General features: G+C 50.4%; 1 protein-coding gene across 1 annotated transcript in view; it reads right to left on the bottom strand.

The window, feature by feature from the left end:
* The window catches only part of ldlrap1b (low density lipoprotein receptor adaptor protein 1b), a 59611-nt gene extending 37847 nt beyond the window's left edge, over positions 1-21764 (bottom strand). Inside the window, exon 1 of the mRNA XM_064302445.1 lies at positions 21466-21764. Coding sequence (XP_064158515.1) covers positions 21466-21550 — 85 coding nt within the window. The 5' untranslated portion in view covers positions 21551-21764. The remainder of the gene's footprint in view (positions 1-21465) is intronic.
* Between the last annotated feature and the right edge of the window lie 237 nt (positions 21765-22001).

The raw sequence follows: 22001 nt of genomic DNA, 5'->3' as shown, positions 1-22001 counted from the left end.
GCAGGAGGGCCAGCCGCCTGCCCTCCTGTGGGTTCCTGTCCTCTTCCTCTTTTCATTTCTCAGAAAAGGGGAAGAGTAGGAGGAGGAGGAGGGCTTGGCAGACAGAACCAAAAAAATAAACATTTGAGACTTCCCATGAGCCACTGCTCTCTACACTTCAGTGCCACTACTAGTCCAGTAATATATGCCTGCCTGCCTGCCCCCCCCCCCCCCAAATCCCATCCCCCCGGCTGCCAAAAAGCAACTCTTTGAAGTGGGGTACAGTAAACCGCAAAGCGGGGTGAGTTTCCATGGACACCAGACACCTGGAGCAGGAAGGCCAGGAATCACCGCCAACCCGAAAAACAAGAAAATATAAATAAATAAACAAATAAATAACATAATGGAATGGAAATCAAATCTGCTGGCTTTGAAACGCTCCACTGTTCTAGAATATCCTGCATATTTGGAATTCTGAATTCTATGTGGAATCTTGCAGGGTGTAACATTTTTAACTCCACACTCTGACCGCTCAAACTGCAGTTTCACTCGTTTTATTTTTATTTTATTTTATTTTTTTTGCAGGGCACGTCTGAGGAGGAGGACGGTCAGACCCTCCAGCTAACGAGGAAAGAGGGAAATGAAAGTTCTGCAGATGGGCAGCAGGCTGACTTTTTAAAAAACTGTAAATAATAAAAGAAAAGCATCTAGGACAAAAATATTGATCCCTGTACCTGGCTTTCAACAACCATATCACATAATCAGACACAGACAGACACACACACACACACACACACACACACACACACACACACACACACACAGAAAGACAGCCAGAGTGAGGGGCCATCCGCGTGAAGGGAAAAACGTTTGAGACAGACGTGGGGCTCCGCAAACAACCTTTAAATCACCGTGGAAACTGGCACTTCCTCCTCTTGGCACCGCGGCGAGGCAAAGCCATGCGGACCGATAATGAGATCTGGGAGGCGTGGGCGCGGGTTGCCTCCACCAGCAGGGGCGACGCCGATCCTCCCAGCTCGACGCGTTCCGTGCCAAGACAGCTGCCGACAAAGGCCGCCATTTTGTCCTGACCTCCGCAGACCCGGCGGCCCTTCGCGCTCTGGAATCCGGGAAGGCCTGGGAACCGGCCGACGGCGCGAGACCAAGTTCTATCGGACATTCCCGGCCGAGCGCGCCTCCTCTGTTTACGTGCGAGGCTGACTCCTATTGGCGGGATAAACGGGACTGGGGGTGTGGCCATTGCGCAAAAAAAAAAAAAAAACACCAAAAAAAAGAAACAAAAACAAACGAAAAACCAAAGCGTGAGACACGAGACGAAATCGACTGATTTCTGAGCCCCTGCTGGGAATACGTCAGGGTGAACGCAGCCAGAAAAGGCAGACGTCAGGCAGGTTCGGGACAGAGAAGAAAACTAACGGCTTCAGCGGCTCCAGATGCTCCAGATGTGTCTGCTTATCAGGTGGGGCTCTCAGGCTGCTTTCAAGATGAAATCATCAGAAGGCCACCCACAGCGAGGCCCCTGCACAGCCGGGGGTGGAAACCCCTTTCCTGGAAGGGGGGTATTCCTGGTATTTTGTTATGTTGGCTTGCACCAATTACCCCCTGGGCTCAAGTGGCTCTACGTCAGGACTGGCCAATCACGTTCCTGGAGATTCATAATCCTGTACATTTCACTCCAACTGTAACGAAGGACACCTGATTCAACAGCTAGAGCAGGGCTGCCCAACCCTGCTCCTGGAGATCTACCGTCCCGTAGGTTTTCACTCCAACCCTAACAAAGCACACCTCATTCAACAGCTAGAGATCTCCATGAGCTGCTAATTAGCAGAGTCAGTTGTGCCAACTTAGGGTTGAAATGAAAACCTACAGGACAGAAGATCTCCAGGACCAGGGTTGGGCAGCCCTGCTCTAGCTGTTGAATGAGGTGTGCTTTGTTAGGGTTGGAGTGAAAACCTACAGGATGGTAGACTCAAGGAACAGGGTTGTGTGTTTTGTTAGATTTGACGCCATTACTCCGCGTCTTTGCCGTGGCTGAGTCACACCAGCGGCCCAGCGGCCGGCCTTCTGAAGGCCAATGAATGGGTCACTGGCAGCAGAGGAGAGGGTCCCAGGATCCCAGCCTGGAGCTCCTGACAGAGGTCCAGGTCCAGGGGACCTGACCCACCCTCAGGCACAGTATTTTGGCCTTCGGTACGCATCACTCAAAAATTATCTCGGGCAAAAGCTGCAACAGTGTACCCATCCGACCACCTGCGACCGGACCAGAAATCTCGAGACCAGAGCGGCCAAGGTCAAGAGCAGATGAGAAGGTCATCCAAGGCAGGCAGGGCTGGAAACTTGTTAACTTGTTCCGTCCACTGACCACAGCAAGTAGTGCATTCCAAAATCCACCAGCCAATTTCACCGTTTTACCCAGACAACCAGATATTTAGAATAGAGCAGGGCCTCCACAAATGGTGGGTGGTTACCTGCCAAAGGCCGGTAGCTGGTGTTAATTTCACACCCAGATGGCAGGGCAGAAAACAGAAAGGAGAAGGATATTTCGATGCCGAGCTGCACAGCTAAGACTCGGCCACATAGTGGGGTAGGGGAGGCAGACCAGATGGCCCCGGCTAAGCACTGACCAACAACTGCCTAACAACAAACCACTGACCCCAACGGAGGAGAACACAAAGCCTCTCAGTCATACGCGCATTCGCGCGGACAAAAGCGGTGTCTGTGGCGAGATTCCGCAGTCCAGGGAAAAAGGGCGTCCCTTTCGCAACGCGACCGCGGGACAGGGGCAGAACCGGGAGGCGGAGGAGGAGGAGGAGGAGGAGGAGGAGGAGGGATGAAGCTCAACCCCAGGGCACAGACCTGCGGGAAACCTCGATGCGAGGGCCGGGCATACTGAGCACGCTCAGCAAAACCACAACTTGTTGGGGGGAAAAGGAGGAGGAGAAAAAAAAAAAAAAAAGGTTTTCCATTTCGCCAGCTACGGTATGGAACCGTGACAACCGGGATACTGTTACAAGCGTGCCCTTGGCGTTTCCGTGTTCGCGTGTTGCAGGAGGCCGACGGAGGGGTGTCAGGTTACACCGCTGCGGTACGGCAGAGCGAGGCCCTTATCTGAGAATCTAGGGCCGCCAGCCAGCCTGATACTCAGAGGTCATGAGGGCAAAAATCGACTAGAGCAGCGGTTCCCAAATTCCTAAATGTAACCAAAAGCCCACTTAATGGGCAAACGCCTCTTCTGTGACCCGCTCCTTATTACTCCCTCTCTGTCTCTCTCTCTCTCTGTCTCTCTCTCTTTTGGCTGTTCCCATTAGGGGTCGCTCCTTATTACACTGTAGCTTAATACACGTTCAAATACCGTCAAACTTTGGGAGCCTGATTTACCAAGACCTTTTAGCATGCGCAAAAACCTTTTAGCCCAAGCAAAATTAATAACACATGCAATAAACTGGTGCTAAGCAAATGCCATGACTAATGGTCATGTTATTGGTTTTGCATGTGCTTAAGGTCTTAGTAGCCTGAGTCTAGCCATACAGATTTTTGAGCGTGTCAAACCACTGCATGTACACAATCGGGGTGAATGTAAAAAAAAAAAAAACAGTGTTCAGTTCTACTGGAGTGACCACCAGTGAAAAGTGCATTAACCCGCTAAGTTTTTATCTTCCACCTCGCAACCCCAGCCCAAATCCTCCCACGTTCCACGGTTCGGGAAACACTGGGGTAGCGATTTCACAACACTGCAATTTAAAGGTTTATTTAATAAAAAACATTTTTTAAATTAAAACGATGCATCTGAAAGCACTTTAGTGATGGCTCCAGCCCAGCCGGTCATCATATGGCCATTACATCAGAGCCCACGTTGTGCACTGCAAAAGCGAGCACAGCCTCACCATCTGGAAAAGTCCACGGGGCCGATTACCCAACATCGTCTGATGATGTCATTGGGGGGGGTTTTTTTTTTGGCGACCTTGTTTGGGTTACGGATACGGGCGAGACAGAGTGGGAGACCGAATCGCACAGCAGGGCGCGGCGTTAAATCATTAACCCGTCAACCCCCGGAGGTGTTAACGTCCTCCTGCTTAAACCGCACCGGCTGAGAACTGTGTGTGGGGATCTGGATGCACGGGGCACGGGGCCAAACACATAAAAGCATTTAGACAGAGAGACTTTTATAAGGGTAAACGGTGGATCCAGGAAAGACTCAGTCCCCCATAAGGCTTTGCCCGAGACAACAGCCAACCCCTGCCCAGGGCACTGCAGAGCGCAGGCAGGCTACCCTGAATACGTCACATATCCACCAGACGTCCATCAGTCATTTACAGAGTAGGCTCCTCTGGCCAACTCAGGAAGGGTTGTGTGAGTGCGGGGTAGAATGCATAACTGTCAATACAGCAGCCCTGAAGGGACCCCCACCACTTTTAAGCACGCACACACACACACACACACACACACCACACACACACACAACCACACACACCACACACACACACACACACACACACACACACACACACACACACACACACACACACACACACACACACACACACACACACACACACACACACACACACACACGTGTGAAATGGTATCGATGAAACTGTCAAAACTGTCAGGCAGAAAGAAAACGGACCGCCCCCCAAATCAACGGAGTCCTCAGAACACCGCACGGAGCTCAGCGGAATTCCAGAACGGCAGCTCGCCCAACGAACCCACCCCACCGACCTGACACCCAAACCGACTCGAGCGAGACTTCGACCTCAACGGCTGCGACGCACGACCACCTCAGGCTGCCTCAACGTTCTTAAAGAGGCCTCCCTTTGATCTCCGCTCGAACGAACTCCCAGAGTTCAGCGAGGCTCAAAGCTTCACGTGATGGAACGGGGGAAGGGGGAGGGGGGGAAAAGGGTCAGTGTTTGAGGGGAATAGGGGGTGTTGGGGGGAAGGGAAGGACTCCAGCGCCTGAAAGCCTTACATTACATTACATTACAGGCATTTAGCAGACGCTCTTATCCAGAGCAACTTACACAACTTTTACATTGTATCCATTTATACAGCTGGATATATACTGAAGCAATTTCGGTTAAGTACCTTGCTCAAGGGTACAACGGCAGTGTCCTTACCCGGGAATCGAACCTGAGACCTTTCGGTTACAAGCCCAGTTCCTTACCCACTGTGCTACACTCCGTCCTGCGTTTTTGAACACAGCTTCTCGCCGCGGGGCGGAGCGCTCAGGACGGGCTCTGGGGAACGGGGGGTCCGCCGGAATGGAACGCTAACCCGCCCCAAAAAACCCTCGAGCCGGCCCCCGAGCGTGGGCCCTGCCCAGAGCCAACCCCAAACGCGCACGCCCAACACGAAGCGAATGAAAAGCGCTCTGTTCCGCAGGAATCCCCCGCCCACCGGCATGTCTGCACGTGCCCACGGACAGCCGGAGTGCCCCCCAGAGCGCAGCGCCTGAACGCAGCCCCACACCCGCCATCGGCTCCCTCTCTCCCTCTCTCTCTCCCCGGCTTCAGCACACACCCGCCATCAGCTCCCTCTCTCTCTCCTCGGCTTCAGCACACACCCGCCATCCGCTCCCTCTCTCTCTCTCCGGCTTCAGCCCGCACCCGCCATCCGCTCCCTCTCTCTCTCTCCGGCTTCAGCCCGCACCCGCCATCCGCTCCCTCTCTCTCTCTCCGGCTTCAGCACACACCCGCCATCAGCTCCCTCTCTCTCTCTCCGGCTTCAGCACACACCCGCCATCCGCTCCCTCTCTCTCTCTCCGGCTTCAGCACACACCCGCCATCCGCTCCCTCTCTCTCTCTCCGGCTTCAGCACACACCCGCCATCCGCTCCCTCTCTCTCTCTCCGGCTTCCACCACCGCCCCGCTCCTCTCCTCTCGGCCATCCACAACGCGCACGCTCACCCTCAGCCTTCGGCTCATGCACACCCGCATCCGCTCCACTCCTCTCACTCCCCGGACTCAGCGACACCCCCAAGCGCACGCTCCTCTCTGACCGGCTTCAGCCCCACCCGCCATCCCGCTCCCTCTCTCTCTCTCCGGCTTCAGCACACACCCGCCATCCGCTCCCTCTCTCTCTCTCTCTGGCTTCAGCACACACCCGCCATCAGCTCCCTCTCTCTCTCCCCGGCTTCAGCACACACCCGCCATCAGCTCCTCTCTCTCTCTCCGGCTTCAGCCACACCGCCATCAGCTCCCTCTCTCTCTCTCCCCGGCTTCAGCACACACCCGCCATCGCTCCCTCTCTCTCTCCCCGGCTTCAGCACACGCCCGCCATCCGCTCCCTCTCTCTCTCTCCGGCTTCAGCACACACCCGCCATCAGCTCTCCCTCTCTCTCTCCCCGGCTTCAGCACACACCCGCCATCTGCTCCCTCTCTCTCTCTCCCCGCTTCAGCACACACCCGCCATCAGCTCCCCTCCCCTCCCCCCGGCTTCAGCACACACCCGCCATCCGCTCCCTCCTCTCTCTCTCCCCAGCTTCAGCACACACCCGCCATCCGCTCCTCTCTCTCCCCGGCTTCAGCACACACCCGCCATCCGCTCCCTCTCTCCTCTCTCTCTCCCCAGCTTCAGCACACACCCGCCATCAGCTCCCTCTCCCTCTCTCCCCAGCTTCAGCACACACCCGCCATCAGCTCTCCCTCTCTCTCTCCCCGGCTTCAGCACACACCCGCCATCTGCTCCCTCTCTCTCTCTCTCCCCAGCTTCAGCACACAACCGCCATCCGCTCCCTCTCTCTCTCTTCGGCTTCGGCTCGGCAACTGGCTTCACAGCCCTGGAGACGACTCCACCTCCACGCTCCTAGGGGATTCTGGGAGAAATCCGAACCAGACTTCCACGCTCACAGCTAAACCGACACCTCAAATTCAGTGACTACAAACATTCGTGTTAGAACGTTAAGGCTGGGTAATTATGGCAATCTGAAGTATTTACAGTTCCCTCCAACAGAAATCTTGAGGGACTGAAGTAGATTAGCAACTAAAATGGGTATAAAAGACCCCACCCCACCTGACCCATCATTCAACATCCTCATTTCCCCAAGCAAAGTGTTCCCCGAATGCTCACCCACCCCAAGTTTGGGGAAAACATCGGTTCAGCAGGAACAATCATGGCCGACAGTCAGACTGGCACGATCATCAATCGAACCCGAATCAATCAAGTTTAACTTGCATAGCCAGATGGTCAGCTTCTGTATTCCTACTACCGTCTTACCAACTACCTGGCGTACGCGTCACCAGACCACCCACAATGCACTGCATGTTGCCGCTAAGGACTAGCGCTAATCCGCCCTTCGCCGCGCCCCGTTTGTGAAAACAAGCCGCCCTGCGGCTCCAGCTTGTTTTGCTCGTCAGTCTGACAGACTCCGCGAACGCGCGCTTGTTGCTTCTCCTGCATCCCAATTCATCTTCTCGTGTGGAGAACTCTGGAGCGCTGGAAACATTCATAATTAATAGAAGTCAACACAGCTATTAATAGCCGCAGCGATCGGCACCGTCCCGCGGGAGCCGACGGGAAAACGGCGAAGCGAACGAACGCGCCGCTCTGATCAGGAAGTGTCACCGCTCCGCTGCTCCGCTGCTACACAGCCGGCGATGTCTGAAGATCTGGAACACTGAAGTAAAACTTTTTTCCCTCTCTCCCACAAACACACACAAACACAAACAAACACACACACAACCCGCTGTCATACGATACCACGCACAAACACCAACGCCAAACCCCAACACGCATGCACAACACAAACACACACAAACACAACACACACAAAACACAATCAAAACAACGACAAACACAACAACACACACAAACCACAAACACACCACAACACCATCATACATACAACACACAACGCACACAACACACACAACAACACACACAAACACACACAAACACACACAAACACAAACACACATACACTGTCATACATACGCACACACACGACGCACACAAACACACACAAACACACACAAACAACACACACACAAACGCACACAAACACACTGTCATACACACGCACACGCACGCAGTGTGAAAATCGTGCAGGGCCATAAGGGGGCCAGTTTCCGGGCCGAAAGCAGGGTAGCGGGGGGCAGCTGCTGCAGCATGCAGCACCTCCAACCAAAATGCGCTCGCACCATGAACACACACACAAGCAAATCTGGGACAAGGCCCGCTGGAGCACAGACAGCCTCTGCTGAGCACACAGAGAGAATATTAAACCCACACACACACACACACACACACACCACACACCACACACCACACACACACACACGCTTTTCCTGTGTTACCTCTACCATCTCCCGCAAGTACAACAACAACAACAACTCCGACAGCGAGAAAAGACGGGAAGAGCTGGAGGACGGCTCCGCAGGAAGCGCCGTAAAACGCAGGCATCCGAAGGGCGTAACACACGCCCACGCATGTGTCTTGTGCCCGGAATGGGACGGACGCAACAGCAAAAATCAGCCTGATCACAGAGTCCCCGCAACAGAATAAGGCACATGGCACACACCTTCACACACCTTCAAAAGGCCCACTATTTACTACAAGGCAGTGCAACACCCAGCACCCATCCATTACATTACATTACATTACAGGCGTTTAGCAGACGCTCTTATCCAGAGCGACTTACACAACTTTTACACTGCATTAGCACTGCATCCATTTATATATACAGCCGGATATATTCTGAAGCAATGCAGGTTAAGTACCTTGCTCAAGGGTACAACCACAGTGTCTTACAGGATGAACCCACTTCGACAGCCCAGTCTACCATTGGTAAATGGTAATGACTGATTTAGCTTTATGCGCAATGTGCTTCATTCACCAGAGAGTTAGTAGGTGTCCAGGACACTTGCATGCCCAGGCGGTTGACGAACCTCGACTGCCAGACAATCGGTCTTACCTCCTGAGCTATGTCGCCCCATTATACTACACTGACTGCCCTATCCAGGGGCGATATTTATTTTTTGCCTTTCATATGGAGTTCACACGGTCCCGGACGCTTGCACACTACTGGCGAACGGCATTTGCACGTGTAGGCACAGGGGAAACAATCTGTTTGACTTTCATTAAGTAGCAGAGCAGCTGATAGTTTGATCACAATGAGAAATCTGAATTCCAGAAAACTTTTCTGTCCACAAAAAGCAAGAGAGATAATTAGTTCATTAGAAATTCATTAATTACCGTTCGACGTTATGCGGAAAGCCGCTGGAATGACAGAAGACGGTTTCGGTTGACTTGTTTAATTTTCGTTCGTCGCAGGAAGTAGCTATCTCTCTCTGGTGGTTTTAAACAATGGTTTTGCCATCTTGTTTCACTGGGTCACGCAGACGAGAGAGAACGGTATAACCAAAGGAGGGAATGGTAATAGAAAATGCATTTATACGACAGGAGGAACTGCAACGCATTGACCTTACTGCAATCCTAACAACTGAATGTTTAACGATTTTTAAAAATCAACAAAAAAAGAAAAAAAACACATTTAGCCGAGGTTAGCATTTCAGACACCTAGCGAGTAATGCTAATGATTAAACCTGTGAGGAACTGCTTCGATAACGTATTAAAAGAACGATTCCACGTCCCCTGGAGGCCGTTCATCTATGAAGGGAAGTATTACAATAGTCACCAACATGCCTCAGACTCTCATTGGGCAGGTTTGTCCTTCACGACCTTACATGGGAGAAGTCCCAGCTTAAGCCTCATTTTTTCTGCGCCCGTGGGTGATTCTCAGTGGCCAACACAGGCTGCAAAGGGCTGTAATAATTATTTATTAACCTTTGTTTACACAGGTAAGGTTGTCTGAGCACACACACACACACATGCTCTTTTACAGCAATGTCCTGTTAACCCCCCCCCCCGCCCCCGCCCCAATTAGCCTAGCCTCCGTGTCTCTTTGGACTGTGGGAGGAAACCAGGGTGTTCGGAGGAAACCCACGCAAACACGGTGAGAACATACCCGGGACATCTCTATAAGGCGACAGCGCTATCGACGGCACCACTGTCCCACCCCATGAATTTAGAATTCCCCCCCCCTCCCCCTCCCCTTCAACCTGAAAGTGAAACTTGTCGAGTAACGCCACAGCGGAGAAAACAGAGCTGGCCCACGGACTGCCAAAATAGCCTATATGCAGCAGGCAGAGTCAGCGATTCTGATTTATACACGGCTACAGGAAGACAGCAGACCCCCAGCCAGACTTCCTTCAGGTCACAAAAAAAACAAATAAATTAATTAAATAATTAAAGCGATACTGCGTTTGCCGTTGGGAGGGGTCCAAGCATTGGCACAATTGCGCTCTCTATGGAGCGATTTTTAACCCTCCTATTATGTTCAAATTAACGAACAACTTTTTATGTTTGGGGTCAATTTAACCCCAGCAATATAAACCTGCAGAAAATAACTGTAACTGAAAGTGTTACACAAGTTTCTCTCTCAGCTACTTTAGGCCTTTCTACCATCTTAATAGCCCAGTAAATAAAACATGACTCCCCCCATCCTCCCCTTATACATCAAGTATTGATTTTACATGACTATTGCGAAATATGCAAATGACTGTACGATCTCATTCATTGACCTAAAACGGAATACGATTTCTCTCAGCATAATGACGGATTCAAAGACTAAACAAACTCACCCGATATTGTCTTCAAATGGATCCATGCCAAAGAAAAGTCATTATTCATCCTCTCAAAAAGCTTTTACTAACAAACTTTTAGTAGCATGGATGGCACTGTCTTCCATTGCTTCCCCGACGTTCAGACCCTCCCCTCACTGATAAAAACTTGACCCGATGGTGTCGGATTACTTAGTTGTGTCGCCATGGATGTCTTCTAGCCACTTGCCGTAAAGAAGTTTACTAGATGTCGTAACACTTTAGATGTGGAGCTACAGCTCTGCCGAACCGCAACAAATAAAAACGTCCAAATGGCGGGCGAACAATATGGCGGACATAGGTTGTCCCAGAAGCAAAGTTGTAGAACGCATTCAGATGCATCGGTCGATGAAGTGTTGTGTTGATCTGACTTATGGTGTGGGAGTTATGGCCTTTAAAAGTATGACTCTTTGTTATAGCACCACCATCGGGCCGACATAGGTGATATGCAGTGCCTGAGTAGTGGGGGCCCATAGGAACCCACCTGCCAAATTTGGTTGGTCCAGGACTTATGGTTGCTGAGCATCAGACACTTTTAGCGGAGAAAAAGGAGAAGAATAATAATCCTAACAGATACAATAGGGTTCCACCAGCTTCGCTGCTTGGACCCCTAATAAAAACCAGGAAGCCTTCTTCCTGTTCAAAGACTACAAACGGTACGCTAACAGTTAAGCAACAGAGGCCTGCAAACCTCCCCCTCGCTATCGAACCCTCGCGTCCCTACTCTCTGTGCTGCATCCCAGGGACGAAAGGGGGGGGGGGGGGGGGGGATTAGTTTCAGCCATCAGAAGGCTGGACGCATGCCTGGCAGCACCCAGAGGTACCGGGTGGCAGGGAGTGGTGGTGCCAAGTAGCGCGTGGGGCAGGAATAGAAGCGGGGGGGTGTGAGGGGGGGGGTGTGCAGCTTTGAATGCGAGGCATTGTGGGGCCCGGACAATGCAGGACAGGGCACGGGTCACTGGGTCCAACTCCCAAGAATTCAGCGACCAAAAAGCAAACCAGGAAGGGATATGCGGTCTCTGGCTGGGAACTTGTCCCAAAGCACACCCCCCCCCCCCCCACCCCCGACTCTGCCCCGCCCCCACACAGCACAACTACCACTGAGCATATGCCCTCAGGGGCCCTACAAGCTGAATTTTAGCAACCAAAATCATTTTTATTATTCTTTTTTATTTCTTTTTTTAATTTTTTTTTTTTCTTGTCCCCCCCAGAAGGACAGCACTAAGCAATTTAGCCACAGCTAAATAATTTTAAACTAATCCCCCTCTTACCACACAACCCTCTCTGAGCATTACCAATCCCCGGAGGCAGGGGGGAGCTCCCCTGTTCCCGTTAAAAATTACCACCAACTCGCTGCGGTCCAAACCACGGGTTTGGGCCGATCCCATTCCGATCCAGTCAGTTACGCACCGCACATCCTGTTGGGCCCGGTCCGCCACGCAAACAGGTGGACACTTCCGCCTCAGTATTCTTTTCCCAACGGCACGCGAATCCTAAACCTCCTGCCATCACTTTTAATCGGAAAGCTGTGAGATCCGCCACCATTATCCTCAACCTCAGCCCAGTATCACACCGACTACAGCAGTGTGATTTCAAAAATCAAAATCTGATGTTAAAAATGATAAAAAGTTGCGCAAGTCGCTCTGGATAAGAGCGTCTGCTAAATGCCTGTAATGCAACGGCTTTAAAAAAAAAAGCCAAAACCGAGGCACATTTTATTCATCGAATCGATAACAGAACAGAAAGTTGCCAGCACTGACCTTATTAAACACGAGCAGCATATTAGGGTCAGAAGCCCTTGATTACATCGAAAGAGACCATTTGCGTCTCCGCTCACAAATAGCCGTGATGAACTTTGAAATTTTCCCCCCAGTTAATCTCGGCATCGAACCGGGCGCGCTGCTGTATCTTTCCATTCCGAGTGACACAGGAAAGAAAAAAAATCCGTCCGCACCAACAGCCTGGAGGAGATTATTTAAAAGCGTTAGCGCACCCTTTTCAAAGTTGGCGTTTGAATTCAAACGATCGTGGCGTAACGGCAATGACGGGTCATCTGGATTCCATCAAAACGGACGTCCCAAACAATCCCATGACATAATGAGTTGGGGAGATTTGAGAGGGGAGGGGGGGGGGGGGAATTACTACAGATAAGAGCCTTATCATAGCCGTCTTAAGTCCCGGGTTTGAGACGGGCGAAACTCAATCAATCAGCATCCAATCTCCTCTTTACAAAAAAAAAAAAAAAAAAGTAAAGCACTCTAGATTGGAATCGCTCAGCAGCGAGACTCGGATCTTACACGCAGAACCCGGGATCACGTCCTCAGTGGTCACGCCAATGCACGATTCTGCATTTTTCACACCGAAAACAAGAGCTAAAACGCACAGAAGTAATTACAAGACGCTATAATGGCCACTACTTGACGCGGGTTTAACTTTTTGTTTCCGACTAACCCCATTGGTCCAGACAGCAATAAGGGTTGTTTCTTGATATGGGCGTCATGTGATGTTTCTGAGCAATCCAACCGTAACCCCAAACACCTTACTTAAAATGCAGGCAAAAAAAAATACACTGCACTCTAAAACACGCAGATTTTATTTTATTTTTTTAAGATTAAAAAAACGGGCAATGACCCAGCATGAACCACAACAAAAAATATTTACTCTTGTTTCTCTGAGCCAATCATCTTTCGGTATCAGACAGGTGTTGTTTATTGATCGTAATATTTACACGGCCGTTAGTAGCATTGTGAGATACAAAAAAAAAAAAAGAAATCACTTGTTTTGGTCAAAAACGAGATGTTGCGCTCTAGCTGAAGCTCGCTCAACACTATATTTGGAAATGTCCTGCTCGTACTCGCATCGCACTGTGCACAGAAGAACGTGCATCACTTCCTGTGGACAGACTGTAGAGACGCGGTACTGTAGGTCACATCCTGTGGGTAGCTGGCTGGCCCAAACTGCGCCACAGAGAGCGATCGATTGCTCACGCAGCATTCTTCCACCCCCCACACCCCCCACACACACACTTTACCCAGAGCAAGATAAAGGGGAGGATCTGCACTGTGGCACAGTCAGCGTGGTGGGAGCAGAGCATGGGACCAGGAGGTCACGGGTTCTACTCCACGGAGAGACGTTGCCAGCACACCTTCGGGGCAGGAGAGGGTTCAGAAGGGATTGCTCCAGTCAATGCCCACTCAGGAATTTAAAGGCATGAAGGCATGCGCTAGGTAAGCAACTTGCAAGTATTCCAGGACAGAGGCATGTGCCAGGTTTCAGCAACTTGTACAGGAGAAAGTTGTCCGATTAAGGGACACATTGGAAGTCTGAAAAAGAAAAAATGGAGAGCCCCTCTAGCACCACTTAACTACACTACTGGAGTATATAACAATCCCAGCTACAGGGGCCCCAAAGTCTAACATTCAGCCTATGGGCCACAGACCAGCACAGAGGCTCACAGTTGCTAATAGCAACCCCGGTCCACAAGAGCCACTAGGTCAGCTGACTTTAACCCCAAAAAAAATAAATAAATAAAATCACAGGAGGTGAGTTAGCTCATTAGCCAGCAGCTGTCACTGATTGTTTAAGTGCTGGTCAATGGGATTACTTCTGTCTGCCTGCTCCACCTGCACAAGTTTCCGCAGTGCTCCAGCAGCAGTGGCTGCTGGGTAAATGTGTTTTTCCCCCCAGCTCGCAGGAACTGCCACCGTGGGCAATGCATGACAAAATTGCAGTCGCTCGCTCACTCACGGACAACCGTTGAGGGACGTTTTGCGCAGGTGGTGCCAGCTAAAATGTGTCTGAGGAAGAGAGTTGCGCCATGGGTCTGGACGGCTACGTGCTTGTTATCTTGGAGGTCACGCATGCAAGTCTGTGACTCAGTGACATATCTGACACAGGCCAACAAATACTATTGGGGTGTTAGAGGGCGACATAGCTCAGGAGGTAAGACCGATTGTCTGGCAGTCGGAGGGTTGCCGGTTCAAACCCCGCCCTGGGCGTGTCGAAGTGTCCTTGAGCAAGACACCTAACCCCTAACTGCTCTGGCGAATGAGAGGCATCAATTGTAAAGCGCTTTGGATAAAAGCGCTATATAAATGCAGTCCATTTACCATTTACTATTGGGGTGTTCTACACGGGACTGAAGGACAGGCCGACAGCCTGACAGACTCCCCTGCAAAGTATTTTCCCCCTCTTTCGGGGAGATACTGGCTTTTCCCAGTCCTCACGGAACACAACTGATTTGCTGCCATCTCGCCACCCACTGACCCCAAATTCCTGCAGGGAGGCAAACCACTAGTATGACTTAGCGCTAATGGAAAGAGCAGTTTGGGAAGGGGTGGGGAGGGGGGATCAATTTTAAAAAACGAGGTTTTTTTTTTCTTGAATAGTTTGAGAGAATTCCAGAGTCCCCCTCTAATGCGAGGGCGCGTTTGGCTCCGAGAGGCCCCTCTTTATCTTTTCCCCCTGATTCACGGCCGTTCCCGAGCGACGGACAGCCAGCCGATAAATAAACCCGGAGGGGCCCACGCCCGGCACAACCTGTCCAGCAAGGCTCGTAAATAAACTCCCATTACAACGGGGGCCCCGCGGGCCCTCCTCCAGAGGCAGCAAACAAGCTAAAGTTTAGAGAGAGAGAGAGGGAGGGAGGGAGGGAGGGAGAGAGAGAGAGAGAGAGGGAGGGAAAGAGAGAGAGGGAGGGGGGAAAGAGAGAGGGAGGGAAAGAGAGAGGGAAAGAGAGGGGGAAAGAGAGAGGGAGGGAAAGAGAGAGGGAAAGAGAGAGAGAGAGAGAGAGAGAGAGAGAGAGAGAGAGAGAGAGAGAGAGAGGTCGGAGAGTGTTTTTAAAGCCCGTTAACAATGGTCACGTGCCTCGATCGTGACCCACAATGCCCTGCTTGCCTGCCCTCCCTTAAGCAAATCCCACCCGCTCTGCCTCTCCTTTTTGAGCTTACCAAAAAAAGACAAAAAAAACTGCTGCAAAACCTGACATGAGCTCAGACTCACAACTAACACAACTCACAGGGGGGCTCAGCAAATGAATCGCCAAGGCCCGCAAGAGAGAACACGTTTTTCCTCCCGCTCTCTGATATTCCGGTCATGCACAGGTGTAAAACAGCTTTTCTTTTTCCATCAAACAGCTCCTTAGGGGGAAAAAAAAAAAAAAAAACATTGTTTCCCTGGAAAAAGGCATCGGTTCCCTGGAAAAAGCCATTGTTTCGCAGGACATTGCCTTAGCACAGTTCAGCCTGCACGTGAATGCGCTTCCTCTGTGAAAGCCTTAAGGCAGAGGCGCGGCCTGATGACATAATCTTTACGCGCCTTTGCAACCAACTATGTCATCAGACCGCCACCACCTCACAGTGACAAACAGGCCACCTGAACTCCAATACCCAGAATACAGTAGAATCAGATCTGGCGAGAGTAGTAAATATCTTGAGACTTTACAACACTATAAAATAAAAGTCTGCAGGACAAGAGGCGATCTTCATCACAATTTGGATGGGTTTGAGAGCAATGCAGTCTTTTTATTTATTTTTTGGCAGGGGGTGGAGGGTGGTGGGATGGGTGATCATGTGCAAGAGCGGTAACCCCAAATCTCTGTAATAAAGGTACAACGCACATTTTTGACATATAAAACGATTTTATTGAGTTATTGAGCGCTGTTCCTATGAAATTAAACAACCAGATTAACTGCATTACTGTGAATAACAAGGCGTCAACTAATCTAGGTAGCGCATAGGACTCTATTGCACAAGTCCAGGCCAGGAAGCGATCCAGCCAGACAGCCGAGGTCATTTCTGCCCCCAGTGCAACGTCACAACCCGAATTACAACAGCAGCAAAATCGAAAATGCAAATGCGGACATCAGGCGGCCGCAACGCGGCGGGACAGTCCGCTTCTAAAGTCCATCCGCGGCCGTAAGAAAAACAAATTATGAGGTCAGCGGGTTTTTCCCCCCACCCGCGTGCGTCTTGATTGACGGCCGCAGAGGACCCAGCCGAAGCTCCGCCTTCGACCGCTGGTCGCCATGACCGCTAACGCGCCGCGGCGGCGAGAGGGGAGAGGAAAGTTCAGAGCCGGTCGATTGGCGACGGGCGCACTTTGACCGAGACCCACGGCGGGATCGACACGCGGCCACACGCGCCGGGGCTTCTTCCGTTCGCGGGTTCGATGAAGAACGGGGGGGGGGGGGGCGTCGGACGCGAAAAAACTCCACGGGACACAGATCAGGCGCCCGCTCTGCATAGAGGGAAAGGCCTCCGCCCCCACCCTCAGGGGCAGCAAAATGCAGAATCATTATGGGGGGGGGGGGGGGGGAGGGGGGGGAGACAGTAAGCACAAAATATTAAAAGTTGAAAAGCTGGACATAAATGGCCTCCTTGTAAAAAGCACCCAAGAGGTATAATAAAATAACATTTACATAAAAAGCCAGCCATAAAATTCTAAATGTAAAAAAATTTTAAATGGAGGGGGGAAAAAATTATGCCTGTGAACATTATAAAACCGTTGGCGTGGGTGGGGGGGGGGGTTTTGGGTCGCAGAAGGGGTGGGGGAGAGGGGGTACAGCAGGAGCATCAGGATTCACAGCGGCAGCGACGAGAGGCGCTCACTGAGAGAGAGAGACCGGACGCTGCAGTCACAGCGGGGCCCGGGACAGGACCGCTGCCCCTGAGCGATTAATGGGGCCTAAAGGTGGGAGAGATCACCCCGTGCTGAGGGTGAGCTCAGGTGAAATCGAAACCTCAGCCCGACGGAGACGCCGCGGCGGCGCCGCCGCATGCTAGCGTGCGTGTGCTCGTCGCGGCTGTGAACGGCGCGTTTATTAGTGACAGTTCACACACCCACGCAGGGGAAGGTGGCGGCGGGGGGGGGGGGGGGTTGGCAGATTCAGATTCCGCAGTTGTGATAACCACAGGAAACCCAGAAGTGACAACGTTTGGCACGCCGAAGCAACAGCAATAGCGGCGGACAGATGGACGCGGACGATTTCGAAGTCGCTTTTTAGGTTATTTAGCGCTGCAAAAAAATTTAAACTTTTTTTTTTTTTTTTAAAGAAAGACGACGGCATGTTCATCTGCTCAATTGGACGCAGCCAACGCAGCCACCCATGTGACTAATTCAGACCAACCACAGGCGGTCTCCACACTGACGTCAGTCAAGGCGGAGTTTCGCTTTCTCCACAAAACGCGTCGTTTTACGACATCTAGGTCCGTACTACGAACTAGTCGGAGTGTGTTTCCGCAGCTCCCAGCTTAGGCAAGGGCCACTCACTGGCTAAGCCCAAAGCCACAGACAGGGCCTCTGGGTACTGCTGGGGCCAAGCGCTGAGTGTGGATCCGCCAATGAGAGCGGCCCTAACCTACACATCGGGGCTAAGGCTGCCGGCACCTTCTGACCTGAATACAGGACACAAAAGCTGCGACACACACACGTCAAGATGACCAAATTCAATTGTTGTTGATGTGAATGTGGATGTGTGTAATTTTATTTTTTAATTAATAGTGCCGGTTATTTATTAAGTCAATCACATTTGTGGCACACAGTCATCACAGTCCAAGCTAATTTAGGTACATTTTTTTAATATGGGCTTAATATAGCCTACATACAACCTGACCGTAGCTCTAGGAGGTCCATCTACATAAAGGCTTGTGTGTGCGGGCGGGGGGCGGGGCGGCAACAGGGCTACTTAGCAGTACTTACAAACTGCTAAGTAGCCCTGTTTCTCCTTCACCCGAAACGATCCTGGTTCGAGGAGCACTTCCTTTCCGTTACGAGTTTTAAATAAGCCCGTTTCTATGCGGATCCCGGCTCGCTCCCGCCGGAAGCGCTCGTGCAGAAATAATGGAAAGGGCCCCCGCACACCAGTCAATCACCGTTCTGACCGGACTTTCATGGCATCCTGTGTATAAATGCCGCGATTAAACTAAATGTGCAGGGAGTGGGGAAACACAGGTGGCCCAAAAACACTGTCTTATTGATTCATGATCGGGCGAAGTAATTATCCAATTATTGTCGCACAGCATGGGCATAGATTAAGAACGATATTGAAAAAGTTACCGCTGACATTGTGAGATTACCTGGTCAAAGCAAAGGGGCAAGTCATTTCTATTGTACCACCATCACACCTGGACCACACACTTTAATTTAAACCATTTACATATTGGTAAAATTCATCCTCGGGGATCGTCCAGGCTGACAGAGTAAAACAATTTCAAATAAGCTACATGTGGAAAGAAATATATATATATACAATTTGCTTAATGCATTGAGTCCTGTGAAATGCACGAGCACCAGACAACATCTTGGAACCACGAAACGCCGAGAACACGGGCTAGTTCAGAGACTGTCGTCACACAGGCTGAAAAAAAGAGCAAATCCCCCCTCCACAACCTAACACACTCACACACACTCACGAGTTTATAGCCAAGAATGACACAAGACTGGCACTAGGCGAGGTTAAGGGCGACTGAGGAAAAACAATGAAGACCTAACCTCCACACTGCCGGTCACCATGGCTATGGGAATAAGCGCCCAGAATGCTAATTAGCCACGGGGTGCTTTTGGCCAAGAGAGATTTGGAACTGGAGAGCAGCTTAGAGACAATGGGCATTATCGCCCCCACTGGGAAACACAAATACGGCGATCGAGTCCGCGGAGTGAAGGCTGGTGCTGGGTGGCACGTGCGGCACCCGGACCGTTTAGAGAAATCGTTGTTCTTTTTTTTTTTTTGGAGGGGGGGAGCTGGGGTGGGGGGGTTAACAATTAATTGTTTTCAGTTATCAATGAAAAGGTGCAAAAGTGTGCATGAGTCGTGTCTTAAACATTCGAAATTACAATCAACCAGACACCGAAGCAGTGCCTTGCCCGGTGACACTACGAAGAAGAATGCCCAACCCAATGACAACCTTCCCAAGATCAAATAACAGGTGGCGTTTCTGAACGGAGTTTCAAAACGGCAATGTGGTTCCTAACACAGTACCGTATTGCCACCATAAAAACAAAACGACCAAATGCGTATCTAGCCTATAACAATGACGCTTTTATCACTCCACAATACCAAATTAATGATAACTATTAGAGCGGTCGTGTTCACTGTGAATGTCATTGGTCGCTGTCAGTGTCAGAGTGGCAACGTGCTTACAGTTTCTAAGAAAACGCGCGATGGGTGAAAACTGACGCAACGAATAAAAAAGAATGCCTTTGGTAGAACAACTGCATTAGAGAGATACGGTAGTTGTATACAGCGGACTCTCACATTAGCTTTTTCTAAACAAACATGTGGCTTGTGGGACAAACAACGCGTTGCCAAGACTCCTGCAGTCCACGCACAGACAGCAAACACCAACCGTTCCCTGCGAAGTATACCGCCTTTCCCCCTGTGCCAATCCCATTTCACCCCCAGGACCGTTTCCCCCAGTGCCCCTGTGCTTCTGCGAACCATTCAAACGATCGAGAGTGAATCCAGTCAGTTTGACAATTTTAGTGCTATTAGCCTTACTCCATCTTCAACTTATTAAGTGGTAAACTCTTATCAATCACAGTTGGGTGACGTGGCGAGATTCTGGGTGTAACGCAACCAGTCACGCTTCCGATTCCACCCACATATTATAAATGGAAAGACCATCTATCTTGGGAATTTCTCGGATCCCGCGAACCGGAGAATGAAAGCAGGATTTCGTATCATTCTCCATCAACCGCGCGTGCAGTGCTTACATTTCCACCATTTTATTCCGTCCTTAATACATCTTTTGACTGTTGGACATTCAGAACAGTCTATCAAAAGTTAGGAATGCAACGGGCCGGTCGGGAAGTCGGGAGTAGATCACGACCACTGATCAAACACTGTTCAAAACCTGTGCATCGTGGAACCTACCGCTAGTAGCCTACGAATAATAACCAGCCGTGTGTTACACTGCGATTGAGATATGTGAAGTATCAGCAAGATGGATTCACCTTTCTGAAACCTCCAGCGACCCACGGCAATTCCTGCACAATTTATTGCAGTTAGAGACACGGTAGCGAACCATCAATCTGTATGACGGTCAAGGATTTCTGAAATACATCAATTATATGTCCAATCATATAGCTTGGAAACCTGCATAAACCCAGCTCGTTACGCGCCGTTCCATTTATTTATTTTTTGTTCGCGTGCAGTGCTTTGTATTGGTAAACATGCAACGGACGCATCGTTGTTGGAGACAGTCAATTGCATTCGGTCCACAAATACAGAATGTGCGAGGGCAGGGGCCAACAAAGACATTAATCCAAATGTGCCTGGCTACCTACAGTAACGCAGCTAGCTAGTTGACTTTTCCCGACATAAGCAACGACTCAGTACATAGTATTTCAGCTCGAACTGCAATGCATTCACTTCACGTGAACAGGTAGGCTAGTTAACTACCTAGCTGGCCAGATGGCTCACCGGAGAACATCGCTTTCACAATATTGCATTTGATCAAATTAGGAGGCGAACACAAGATAGCTTGCAAGACAGCCAGTCACAGCTGACGCGTATCCAGCTACATGCACGTTAGCTAGCGTTAACGTTAGCAGTGTAACTACACAAAACATATTTCTCGCTGAAAACTGTGAGTGTTAAAATTTTTCATAGCTAACTAGCTAACGTGTGCTTACCTGACAATCCAACTTTGTAGAAGTGCAGTGAGACACGTTGTAAGAGGAACGATCAAGCACGCTAATCTTAAACAAGCGCACATTATAGCAAGCTGACTATCATACGGTTGTTTGTGGACAAGCAACACGAGTAACGTCGTCTAGCAAAATAAAATTACTTAAAAAACCAACTTACTTTTGTGTTTTCCAGAACCCCATGACTGTTTAGCGAGACTCGGACTCCGAATAATGGCCCTTCCTGCCGACTTCAAAGCATCCATACTTTATAATCCAAAAACAGGGTAAGAAGAGTCCACCCAGCGCCGGCTTTCGTTGACCGCAGCTCGAGGAACTGTACACTCTGCCACGCTCACTCTCTCAAACTTTTTAGGTTTCTCTTCTTTTTTTCCCCTCCTTTTAAAAAGTCACCCGAGTCGGAGGATTATCACGTTTCGCCCCACATGGGCGGTGTTATTTATGTAAATCAACGGGATAATGTACATGACGTGTGTCTACTAAAGTTGTAATATCCGAGTATCCGCTGGAGGGAGTCCACCGGTGTGCTGTTGTAAGGAACTAATAACACGCCGAGTACGGCGGCGTTCGACAGTTCTGCGTGCGTGATTTTGTTGAGAGGCATATAAAATAATTGTCTTGTGTATACAGCGCGATTTTACTCCACGATTATCTGAAATAATCCACACGTCAACAAAAGTCACTGACCAGCATCGA

The sequence above is a fragment of the Anguilla rostrata genome, chromosome 1, assembly GCF_018555375.3.
Source record: "Anguilla rostrata isolate EN2019 chromosome 1, ASM1855537v3, whole genome shotgun sequence".
NCBI lineage: Eukaryota > Metazoa > Chordata > Actinopteri > Anguilliformes > Anguillidae > Anguilla > Anguilla rostrata.
The sequence above is the reverse complement of the archived record's forward strand: the minus strand, read 5'-3'. Positions and strand labels throughout refer to the sequence as shown.